Source organism: Nanorana parkeri, unplaced genomic scaffold, assembly GCF_000935625.1.
Source record: "Nanorana parkeri isolate BGI_ZX_2015 unplaced genomic scaffold, ASM93562v1 scaffold1297, whole genome shotgun sequence".
In the NCBI taxonomy this organism is placed as follows: Eukaryota; Metazoa; Chordata; class Amphibia; order Anura; family Dicroglossidae; genus Nanorana; species Nanorana parkeri.
Window position 1 is genome coordinate 106,245 of NW_017307565.1, and position 11,922 is coordinate 118,166.

At 40.9% G+C, this 11,922-nt stretch overlaps 1 protein-coding gene and 1 non-coding gene across 2 annotated transcripts in view; one reads left to right on the forward strand and one right to left on the reverse strand.

Moving 5' to 3' along the window:
• Positions 1-6,301: 6,301 nt before the first annotated feature.
• The window catches only part of TMPRSS5 (transmembrane protease, serine 5), a 49,984-nt gene continuing 44,363 nt past the window's right edge, over positions 6,302-11,922 (reverse strand). Inside the window, exons 13-14 of the mRNA XM_018569182.1 lie at positions 6,404-6,556; positions 6,302-6,310 (exon numbers count right to left, since the gene is read on the reverse strand). Of these exons, the coding sequence (XP_018424684.1) occupies positions 6,302-6,310; positions 6,404-6,556 (162 nt within the window). The remainder of the gene's footprint in view (positions 6,311-6,403; positions 6,557-11,922) is intronic.
• Positions 9,258-9,340, forward strand: TRNAL-UAA. Its single transcript has one exon. It is a non-coding gene; the product is annotated as a tRNA-Leu (tRNA).

Below are 11,922 nucleotides of genomic sequence, written 5' to 3' on the forward strand. Positions count from 1 at the left end.
AGGGGGGGGGGGGGGGCAGCCCCACTGCAAGGGTAGTTTTTTGTATTTTTTACTTGAAGATAGGCTTTAAACCATATCAGTTGTTTATGATACACAGTGCTTTAACAAATTAAATACTATTCAGTTAGGGTATACATCTGCTTTGACACATTTTAGCATAATATTGCCTGGCCTTTAAATTGCCTTGTTTATTATCAGAATTTTTTTTTTCCCAACTAATTGTGACTGGGCACAAGAGACGCAGCCTGGGGAATTATATATGCATGCATTATATGAGCACTGCTGCACTTAGACATATTAATGGTAGAAATTAGGTTTTATAGTAGAATGGGCATCACAGTGGTCATAAATGGACCTTCCATCTGCATGAAAAAAGCAGGAAATTTCTGTGATTTTCCTTTGCTCGGTATTATCCATAGCTGTTTAGAAAGTTGGCATGTCCAACCTATAAAATTGGCTGCTAAAAGACCAACATGTCACAATCTGTCAAAAGATTACAGCCATACATAAAGAAACTGGAACTGTTTTTAATACCTTCCTGGACTGAATACCTACAGGTGTATTGTTAGGGTTTACTAAAGAATATGTCTTGTTAGAAATAATCATATTTTCTAATTCAATACATTTTCTTTAGATTTTGCTTTGCCTGGACAGTGCATAGCACAAAATAATTATGACAGGGTATTAGCAAATTTGAATGGGTTTTTCTGACCCTGCCCTTCCCTCCCTCTGGTTCATAATGTCATTAATGCCATGTTGTAATGCCATTAGGAGTCAGCATGCAATTTGTATACAACAGTTTAGAGTTACCATATTTCCCTAAAATATCTGCTACAGCCACAGCTGAATGATATTAAAAACAAATCCTTTATAAACTAGTATATTTCTCAGCCCCCATACTGTGCCCCTTCTCCACCTGTCATCAGCTATTTCCATCCTCTCTTTCTAGAGGAGCTAAAAGACATCTGTCTTATGAGAATGGTGGAAGCTGCCATTGCTGACCTCTTCTGAGAATGCTGGCTCCCTGACTGTTATGCTGATGCTTTGACTTCAATGCTGTGTGAGTCCCTGAACCCCAAACAAGTATAAAGATAAGGAATTCTGACAGTTTAGTTACAGTATGCTTGTTCCGGCTCTTTGTCTCAGTAGTAAGTCGACAAGGCCAGGCAACGAGCATTCCAGAAGCTGTGTAACAATAGCAGACCATCATACCTCTCTTATGACAGAACCATTTTGAACTAATCTGTGATTGCACGCCACACATAGGAGCCTGTGGAAAGAACCGTCTCTAAAGTAGGCATCTGTGAAGACCAGATCATTAGCAGGAAACATTTATTTTGGCCAAGGGGCATATAATGCTAAATACAAGTTAAAGTATAACAGTTTACCTCAGTGTTCCCAACCTCTGACCCAGTGATAGATGGTCTTTCCTTAGGAATGAATGAGGTTTGTCCACTAATGTGCAGAACATGTAGGGACAAGCTAGGTGGGTTTCCAGTAGAAACTGTGTAATTCCCTGTGGACCTCCTATTGAAATACATAGGAAGCCACCAGGTTTTAGGTCTTATGATTATGCTGTATTGCTAGATTTCAGCAGCAGTAAATGCAGCAAAAGAACTAAAAATTACAACTGCAAGTCATAGCAAAACCTGAAAGTTTTGGTACGGGAAATACTGAAGGATTAACCCCTTCGTGACTGACGACGTACAGTGTACGTCGCCAGCATCGGGGCTGTTTAATAAATACCCATGGCCATTTTTCTGTCTTGAGGTATACTTCCAGATGACAACAGAGGACAGTTTACCAATGCAGTTCAGTTAGGAGACAAACCAATGTATATCAGAAGACATCATCAGATAAAGCTTGTTTGGAAGGAAAAATGACTGAAGATGTTGTTTCTCACAAAGTCAACAAGAGAGGTATCTGCAGTACACAGAGGATCCCACCTTTTCTATTGGTGACATGAATGCGCTGAATTCAAGAGCTAAGCTACATCATGTGAATGCTTACCAACAGATGCCGGCATCCTAAGCAGAGGTAATAATTAGGTATCGTAACACTGGATTTGTTTCAGCACTGATTTATTTAGAATTGACTGGAATTTCTCTTTGATGTACTGTATCTTGAATTAGCTTGCAGGCACTGTATAACTTTTCTTGAAAAATGCAATTGTCTTATTTAATCATACTGTACAAAGCGCTGTAACAAAACCCATGGTAAGCCAACAAAGTGTATGTATTTTTTCCTTTTACAGGCTACTGTATGCTTTTGTTCTTTGCTATTAGTAAATAAACACTTTGTAATTAGGGTCCGTTATTATTATACTTATTGTACAGTGCCATGGTTTATGCTTTTAACAATCTGAATAATAATATGACCTCAATAAATACAAAAGACATTTTGTTTTCACAAAACAATCATTTCGGGCAATATGGTGCAGGAGAAAGAATGATACACCAACCAGATAGCCAAGTTGATTGCAGATATAATTATCTATTTGGTTATTTAAGCTAACACTTTTTTAACATCTGCCCATTTTTCTGTCTTGAGGTATGCTTCCAGTTGACAACATAGGACAGTTTACCAATGCAGTCCACTTAGGAGACAAACCAATGTATGCCAGAAGACATCATCAAGTAAAGCTTGTTTGGAGGGAAAAATGACTGAAGATGTTGCAAAACTTCCAAATGATTGGTTTCTCTCCAAGTCAGCGATAGAGGTGTCTGCAGTACACCTACCTCATCCTTTTCCATGTGCTAAACATGAGAGTGCATGTTCCCCAAATATGGCAGTTTTCATGTAAGTGTCTGTTGATATGTATAGATGTTTGTAGATGTTCAATAGTATGTTTTAATTTATCGGATTGCTGACAAATACTTGATGATCCTGCCAGATCCCCTTCTGTATTTTTGCATCTCCCATAGTATAGCCAGCCATGCCCCCTGCCCAGCCCTGCTGTTTTGATACAGCCATGCTCAGCAGAAGCTTCGCTGTCAATCAACATAGCAGGGACTGAGTGAGGGGAGTGTGGCTGGCGGCAGCTGCTCGCAGCTAGTACAGCAGCAGAGTTGAGTATAGCTAGTTACGCCCCTCACCCAGCCTTGCATGACCCACAACAGTGTCATTGTCATGTTGCCGTTGCATGTCATGTTGCTGCCTGCATCCAGACTAGATGACCACGCCTCCCGCACTGGGAAAGAGTTCATGAGTTCATGTGACCACTGCATAAAATTGAAATGTTGGGTAGATAGCAGTTTTATTTTTTAAATGATTGACAACTGATCAGCGTTGTCTCCCAAATATGATAGCCTGCTTTCTATTTGATAAGTTCACATAGCCTTTAATGGTCGCACAATGTGGCCACAATTACCTGAGGGCTGGCAGATTTTGTCTGCATGTAAAACTACCTTCCAATGTCTACAGCAAGTATTAGCTTGTAAATGCTACTTTGAAAAGTATAACTTTCTAAAAAGCATGAAACAGCTTTCTTGAAGCCATCCAAGCGGCCTTTAGTTTGAGTTTAATAGTGTTGTCACTTACTGAATGCTTAATAAATGCCTGCTGAAGCTTGCTAAATGTTTGCTGAATGTGCCGCTTTACAGGCTAATGTATATCACCTGTGTATACTAGTATTGAGGGATTGTAATTGTTTTTTGGGAATACTTTGAGACAACTTTTGTTTTGCCATGCACCTCAAAGTATCATCACACTGTGCCCACAATAGTGTCATTACACACGACTGATGGAGCCCCACTTAAGGGATAAGAAAAGTGATTTGTATACAAAAGGGATAGGGTAAAAAACCTGCCATGCATTTTCACAAAACATAAAAACAAAACAAAATCGGTTATCCTAATTTGCTCTGCACTCTTTGCCAGGCTGTATTACAGAATTGAAAATTCAGCTACAGTGTCTGTATTTGCCTACCCTAGCTATAAAATATCTCAATGTGAAAAAAGTCCCCATATAGCATACAACTGTCAAAACTAGTTAAAGAAGATTTATTATATCGCTTCAACAAGAACGGAGCAAAAACACCAGCACATGACTTAGAGTAATTACTGAAGCAATCAATTATACTAATTACATGAAAATCCATCACGCAAATCTTTTTATAAATGGACATGAAATGGAATTCACGTTATCTGTGCACGCACTATATTTAACACATGTCGGCAGAACTCAGGGCTATGATAACATAGAACAGTTTTGTATTCTGGTTCAGTAAAGGTCTACAATTTGCTCAGGGCTGATTGCTGAATTACATACTTAACAGACTCTAATAAATTTCGTCACCAGGAAATGGATTTCTACATTCATTTCTTTTTCTTTATAGAACACTGAGCAGCAATACTGTAATATATTAACCCTCAGGACTGACAGTTCTGAGGTTTTTTTTGCTAAATGGATAATTCCTCCAGTGAGCAATCAGTAGCATCTAGTAAGTTATGTAAGATACTTGTAACTCACTTGCTTCCAGCATTCTGATAAAAAAGTCTTGCTGTTGAAGGTTCCTCCCAAGAGTGTAACTACAACCATAGCAGCCTATGTGGCAGGGGGTGCCTAGTCCATGTCTGAATCGTAATTGTAAAATGTATGGGTTGTAATGTACAGACTTTTCTGCCCATTTATTGCACATTGCTCTGCCCACTCAAACACCAGCTTAGTGCCCACTGAAAGTGAGACTCTTCTCCTTGGGTCTCAACACAACAGTAAGTCATAAGGAGGAAAGTGAGGCTCTGAGTAGCCATGTCTGCACCCAAGTTAGATAAACTTACTACAAGAAAACAGCACCTGCCTACCTGTCTCTGTCTCCTGTGATATAAGTGTAAATCTCCACTGGCCAATTGCAGTCTTATTAAGAATGTACCAGAGTCTTGATTGAACTGTGCTCTGATGTTCAAAGCCATAGATATAAATTCTGCATGTTGCACAGGAAAGCTCCTGAACATAAAAAAGTTCTTCTGATGCTGGCCCTTTGTACTGTGCTTTTAACGTTTGCTGATATTCTGGTAAAGACCTTGGCTTTTTAGGATCTGATCTATCTTGCTGCCACCTACACTGACTTCTGCCTGTTAGTGATACCTGATGGCAGAAGTATCCTCAATCTGTGCATAAACACCAACCATTGCTTGTTCACTTTAGCACTTCATTCTCCTGCCTGCAATATTAATTATTACTAAAGCAAACCAGGAGGGGTGCAACTTGGGGGCATCATGCATCAAAACCCTTTACAAAGGATCCAGCTGAAAATGTATTTGACCCTGAACCTCAAGCCAGTACACAGAGGGTCCCGATATTACTATTGATGGCATGAATGCGCTGAATTCAATAGCTAAGCTATATCATATGAATGCTTGCCAACAGACTCCGGCATCCTAAGCACAGGTAATAATTAGGTATCCTAACACTGGATTTGTTTCAGCACTGATTTATTTAGCATTGACTGGAATTTCCCTTTAATGTACTGTAACTTGAATTAGCCTGCAGGCACTGTATAACTTTTCTTGAAAAATGCAATTGTCTTATTTAATCATACTGTACAAAGCACTGTGACGAAACCCATGGTAAGCCAACAAAGTATGTATTATTTCCTTTTACAGGCTACTGTATGCTTTTGGTAAATAAACCCTTTAAGTATGGCACATTATTATTATACTTATTGTACAGTGCCATGGTTTATGCTTTTAACTGCATGTATAATAATAATAATAATACCTCAATAAATATAACATCTGAAAATACAATTTTGACTTCACAAAAACTTAAAAGGTATAGGAATTGCACTTTGCAGATGATTTTTTTTCACAAAACAATTATTTTGGGCAGTTGTTTTTGACGTATATGGGAAAGAATGATACATCAACCAGATAGAAGTTGATGGCAGATATAATTATCTAGTTGGTTATTTAAGCTAACACTATCACTTCTTTTTTAACATATGCCTGAGTGCTGTATTTTATAATATTGTGAGATATGGAACCATTCCTGGTGTTGCTCTCATTTATGGTATAAATAAACCAATGATACACTGGCTTTTTATTGATGTAATATGGTATAGCTATAGAGCAATGACATTTATACCCATGCAATCAAACAGTCCTGTATGTGAGCTACTCGCACCACTGCAGAAAGAAATAACTGACACATATGTATATGGAGTGTGGTGGCTACAGCAACGTAAGAATTGGAGGTCTCTGGAAGAATCAATATTCTGTGTACCTATTGGAGATATTGCCCTTAAAGTTTAGAATGGGTTAGGAAACTCAGATACAGGCATCTTCTGTCTTCTTTATCTCTTCTAATCATCCTATAATATTTGAAAAATATCTTGGTTAATATATAATATATTTGTATTCAGGATATGGAATTAATTTAGATCCAGGAAAAGAAAGAAACTAACCTCAATGATATTATGTATCCAGTCTAAAAACGATGCAATCTTCGTGTAGACTCCAGGGCGATTTGGCTCAGCACATCCCATACCCCAACTCACCACTCCTACTAAGCGCCAGCTGTAGTCCGTCTGACATACTAAAGGGCCACCACTGTCACCCTATAAAAACAATTACAAGGAAAATCAGTTTCTGGAACGACTGCATATCTACATGTAAGGTCCATGCTTCAGTAACAAGTAATCATTCGGTACAATTAGGTGAGCAAGGAAATACTGAATATCGCTCACCTGTATCTATAGTTGGACACTCACCAGCTACATTGTCTTTAGCTAACAACAACATTTAGTGATACCAGGATCTACTTGAGTGGATATGGGTTCAATGTATTGTTTAGGTAGGCTCTCGTACTAAATTGTTATTGTTAAATTTGCTGATCTAACACTTCAAGTCTGAGGAAAGCCTAAAGCTCCCCATACACTGTATTTTTTTTTTCTTCAACCTATGGGCTGAATAAAGAAAATATAACAGATTCCTCCATCAACACTTATGAGCATTGAATGAGGAATCTCCCACTGTCTTCATTGTATTCTATCAGAATACCTGAATGCAACTAGCAGCTCATTGGCTACAGGCTCTGTTCATTGGAAAATTTTCCAGACAGCTCCTTTGATAGGCTGATCGAGGGATGCCGGCTTAAAGGGTGCTGATAGTGGCACCCACTGTGCAAATTTAATTTGGTTTATCAAAGACCGGGTTGACATTTGCATAGTGTATGGCCAACTTAAGTGGAGTGTAGCCAGCCTAAGACATGAGGGCTAGACAGCATGTTAGATGCATGCCATAGGTAATTCCTCTAAAAACAGTTCTGATATGTATTGTGCTTGAAATCTGCAATCTTTCAACCCCTGACAAGAGTTGGGGTGGGGGGCAAAGGTTGTATAGGCCTGGGAGCCCCAGCTGTTGTGTATTGTGTCCATAAAATTGTATGGAGACAATATACTGTATGCCCATATGCCTGTATTTATATTTGGGGAGTGAGCCCTTAGCTAACTCATCTTCTATAAATGATTGATGCAATTAGATTGGGCGCACTATCCATACCATGATCACACCTACTTTGGTGATAAAGAAACCATATGTATGTACATTTAGGAAGATTGGAATTTTAGGACTCATGTCCTAAAAAGTATGTTATTGACAGCTGAACTCCAGGCTAGGTCTTAACAGAGAGGTAGAGAGACAAAAGAGAGGGGAGAGATACACTGTATATGCAAAGTGAATGGCAAGCCACAAACTTTTTTTCTAGTTTTGGATAAAGTGGGGGGAGATTTTAAAGTAGAAATATTGGGAGAGTAAAATATGCACTTCCCAATAGTTTGAGTCGGCGTGTGACACTGCAGGTGTCACATGCCGGCTCTATAGATTGAGAGCTGAGTGATCACAAACCGCTGATCATTTAGCTTGCGATCCTCTCCATGCTGAGAGCAGTTACTGTCAGTCATCTCTCCCTGAATGGATTCTCCCCCCCTCCCCCCCAGTGCTCATTGAGGGGACACACAGGGGAGAGACCGGGCACAGCTAGCTCTGGCTCTAGAGAGGCAGAGCCAGCTGTCAAGCAGGCCGCGGGGTGGATCCCAACAATTTTGTCAAGATCCTTCCCAGCTGCATCACAGGTCCATGCTGTGATCATATAGTGGGTTATTCTGGCTTTTGGTTAAAGTAGTACAATAGTAAATGTACCCTTGTGACCCACAAGAGAACTAAAGTAGGGATGTTCATATACCAAGTACCATACTCTGTACAAGTACAGGTACATGTGCAGATAATGTTCTAGCTCCAAGACTAGACTAGAGAAAAATTCAAAAAGTTAGGAGGCAGCTACCATTTTTAAGGAGCATACAGAGCTCCTGGGATTTGTGCATCCCTGTTTTAATGTATGATTTTTTTAAATAAATATATATAAGGTATGCACGGATAAAACATTTTCAAGTACAAGTACTGCTATATATCCAAGTACTCTCAGATACAAGTACTGATACATTTTTGTTTATTGTCATGTGACAATTTTTCTATAATAATACAGACTAATGATTTCAGGACAGTGGTGGAGCGCCAGAGCCAGGTCCCAGCTGCAACCGCTGCAACCTTGGTAGTTCTTGTGAAAATGCTAATTATCGGCACTGGTATCTGAACTGGAATCTGAGCATCCCTAAACTAAAGCCAAAAAGGCTCTTTTTAAACTCTTTAAGGGTTTTTATTGCTATTTAGGGCTATGATAGAGGCATTTACTTTTACTTCCTGCCTTGGTGACAATGGTTTCAACAGACAGGAAGTAAGGTAAAATTTGCAACGTACACAGAAATGAAAATAACACAGGGGTTCTAGCCTTTCCCTACTCTTTGTCTGTGGTGCTTTTGGAGAGGTCTTCTCACTTCCTGTCTGGTAAATCATTTTCAACAGGACAAAAACTGAGGGAAAATCTTTCTAATAGAGCCCTGGATAGCCTTAAAACAAGCTGGAGGTTCTAACCCTATCCTATTCTATCCAAAACTAGAAAATAGGTTTTGGCCTTTGGCTTGACAACACTTAAGCTAATAAATATATGCCATATACAAACAGTAATAATTTCTCTTCCGTTCATTGAAGGACACAGGGAACAGATCTAGGATCATGTACTGTAGGGTAAACCAGGGAGCAGATGGTGGGCGGCCTCCGTGCTTGTTGTACTGTGGGGGTCTGCCCTCTCCCTGCTATGGGGTCCCAGGTGCACGTACAGTCTGGGTGGTCCCCTCCCATTCCCCTCTCTACGCTGCGGGTATTCCTGCTCCCCTTTTCCCGGTTTCCCTTGCCCCCTTTGGGACCGGGATGGCCGAGTGGTTAAGGCTTTGGACTTAAGATCCAATGGACATATGTCCGCGTGGGTTCGTACCCCACTTCTGGTACCATGGTTCGGGGGGGAGCGGTGCCGCAGGCACTGCCTTATGCCTAAACAATTTTTTTGTCCACTGTGAATTGTCTCGCGCACTGCACGCGCTCTGACGCGGAGGCCACTTAAGAGGCGTGCCCATCCCCGGTCGGGGGAGACGGATGGGCAGGAGGACATTTCTGCGGCCGGCGTGCGTCCGGTACGGGGGATTCCTCCACGCCGTACTGGGGCAGTGAGGCCGAAGCGGGTGCCTCGCTCATGTTTCAAGCCCGAGCACTGGTTACCCGTGCTAATCGTTCAGTCCGGGAGACGCTGGAGCAGGACCCTGGTTCCTCTGCGGTTATCCCGGTGTCGGAATCTTCCCTTTGGGATCCTACGGATCAGAAGGCAGAGGCTGTCTCGCGTACCATCTGCGTCCGGTTCTTGGCCTCGGCTGTGGTCTCTAGGACCCTGACTGAGATGCTGCGGCCTGGGCTAAAATGCTGCGTCAGGGCCTCATGGAGGAGAATGTTTTTCTTTGTTGGTCTGGCGGAAAAAATGGTACAAGGCCTGAAATACTTTTGCATTTCGGCACTAGATGCTGCTCCCTTGGTTTCCATGCTGTCAGACTCATCATTTTAAAGAGTGTTTTTGATCAACAAGTGGAAACTATCTGTGAACTACTAATGCCATCCAATTAACACTGCAATCTAAAAATATAGTGTAACCTCCTACTAATCAAATATACACAAACAAGTCCCCCAACATGTACAGTATATAATAAAAAATGTCCCATGCAACCTAATTTATAAATTAAGCTGGCTTTACCTCTCACCGGACATCTGTGAGTGTTCATTTTTTAGGATTTTGAAGAATAAACATTTTAAACATATTTATGGTATGGGAGCTGTATTTCTACTTATGAGAAACAGAAGATAGTGATACAGAGCCTAAAGGGGACGTTTTCTACCTGAGAGAGTCTACATTCTACTTCTACAGGAAGTGCTATTTTGACCTCACCTACCAGTGAGTCATATACATCTGGTGAGTGGATCTGCCTAAGGGGTGTACATGTAGAGGTAGCTAGTTATGAATTGATGAGTGCGTTTGCCATTTATTTCCCTTGTTGGATTTGGTGTGGGGACACACTGGGGGCCTGAACTGCCATTGTGATGCGCTGGGCTTCTAGTGTATCTATGGGTTGCCTTCTGGTGAACCTGTGCCCAATTCATCATTTGCTATGTATGCTCCAAGATAGAAGGTCTCAAAGATTAAAGTTAGGACCACACTACACAGAGGGGCCTTCACAAGGCAGAAGTTAAATGTTAAAAATGCATTCAAGTACCCTAACTATTAACAAAAATGTAGATCCTCAATCATGCCTGCATTGGTGCAGACACTATTCTTCCCTCTGGAGGGTGGCCACTTTTGTTCCCCCATGGTCCCCGTGTGTGTTGTAAAGTAGCCACCGCTCCAAGCTCACTCCCGTGATGGACTACAATCTCACGCTTAGTTTACTTATTTGTATTGAGATTGTAGTCCATCCTGGGCGTGAGCTTGGAGTGGTGGCTACTTTACAACACACAGAGGGACCATGAGGAACAAAAGTTACATTTTTGTTAATAGTTAAGGTACTTGAATGGATTTTTAAGATTTAACTCCTGAGTTTAGTGCCACTTTAACAGCTGTTGGGATAAGATATCAGCCATTTGGGGAATGCATTGAGTCTGAACTCCTAAACTTGCTTTGTGAAAAGGAGCAGTAAACGACAACCAAGCAGAGCCTGCATGTCTGATAAGCAAATTATACACTGAAACAAGCCTTTCAAAGTATTAAAACATAGAAAGTATTTACATAAGGCTGATCTATTTTTATGTTTATCTAAAAAAAAGAAAGGTAAAGCTTTGAAATGAAGGGTCTGAGCCAAGTGGAAAACAAGCACAGCCACTGGTTAAGAATACTGGTAAAGTTATTTCTGTGATTTTGTAAATGTGAATAAAGTGCCATTTTCTGCCTATACATCAGCGCATCCGTGATTTCTTTCCTACCCACTGGTCGCTGCTCTGTGTCCCTGCAGGGAGGAGAGAAAGTGACAGCCGGCCGAGCGCTGCGAGACAAGAGCTCTGTGAGCGGCCGATGTCTCTCCTCCCACACCGCTCTGCCGCCTATCACAGTGCGGTAGAGAGGTGTGGGGGCGGAGGCAGCGCTGTCACAGTAGGCTGAGCTTTCCTCTCTACACCGCTCACTCAGCCTCCTGTGACAGCGTGTCAGAGAGGAAAGCAGGCTACAACACTCAGCGATCACTGATCGCTGAGTGTTTGTAGATAATTGAGGATATGGTATGGTTAATATATCCTCAATTATGAATGAATGGGAAGTGATCTATATCCATTCCTGTTCATTCATAATTGTGGTTATAGTAAACATACTATATTCTCAAGTTAACAATAAACAGGAACACTCATAGAGGATTCCTGTTCATTGATAACAGGGGATACAGAAAAAGAGATTGAGGACTCTGTGTTCTCAGTCTCTTTTTCTATTTTAAAAGGGAAATATCAGGGGTCTGTTTAGACTGCTAAAATTTCCACAAAGCCCCTAAAAGTAAAGTAAAACATA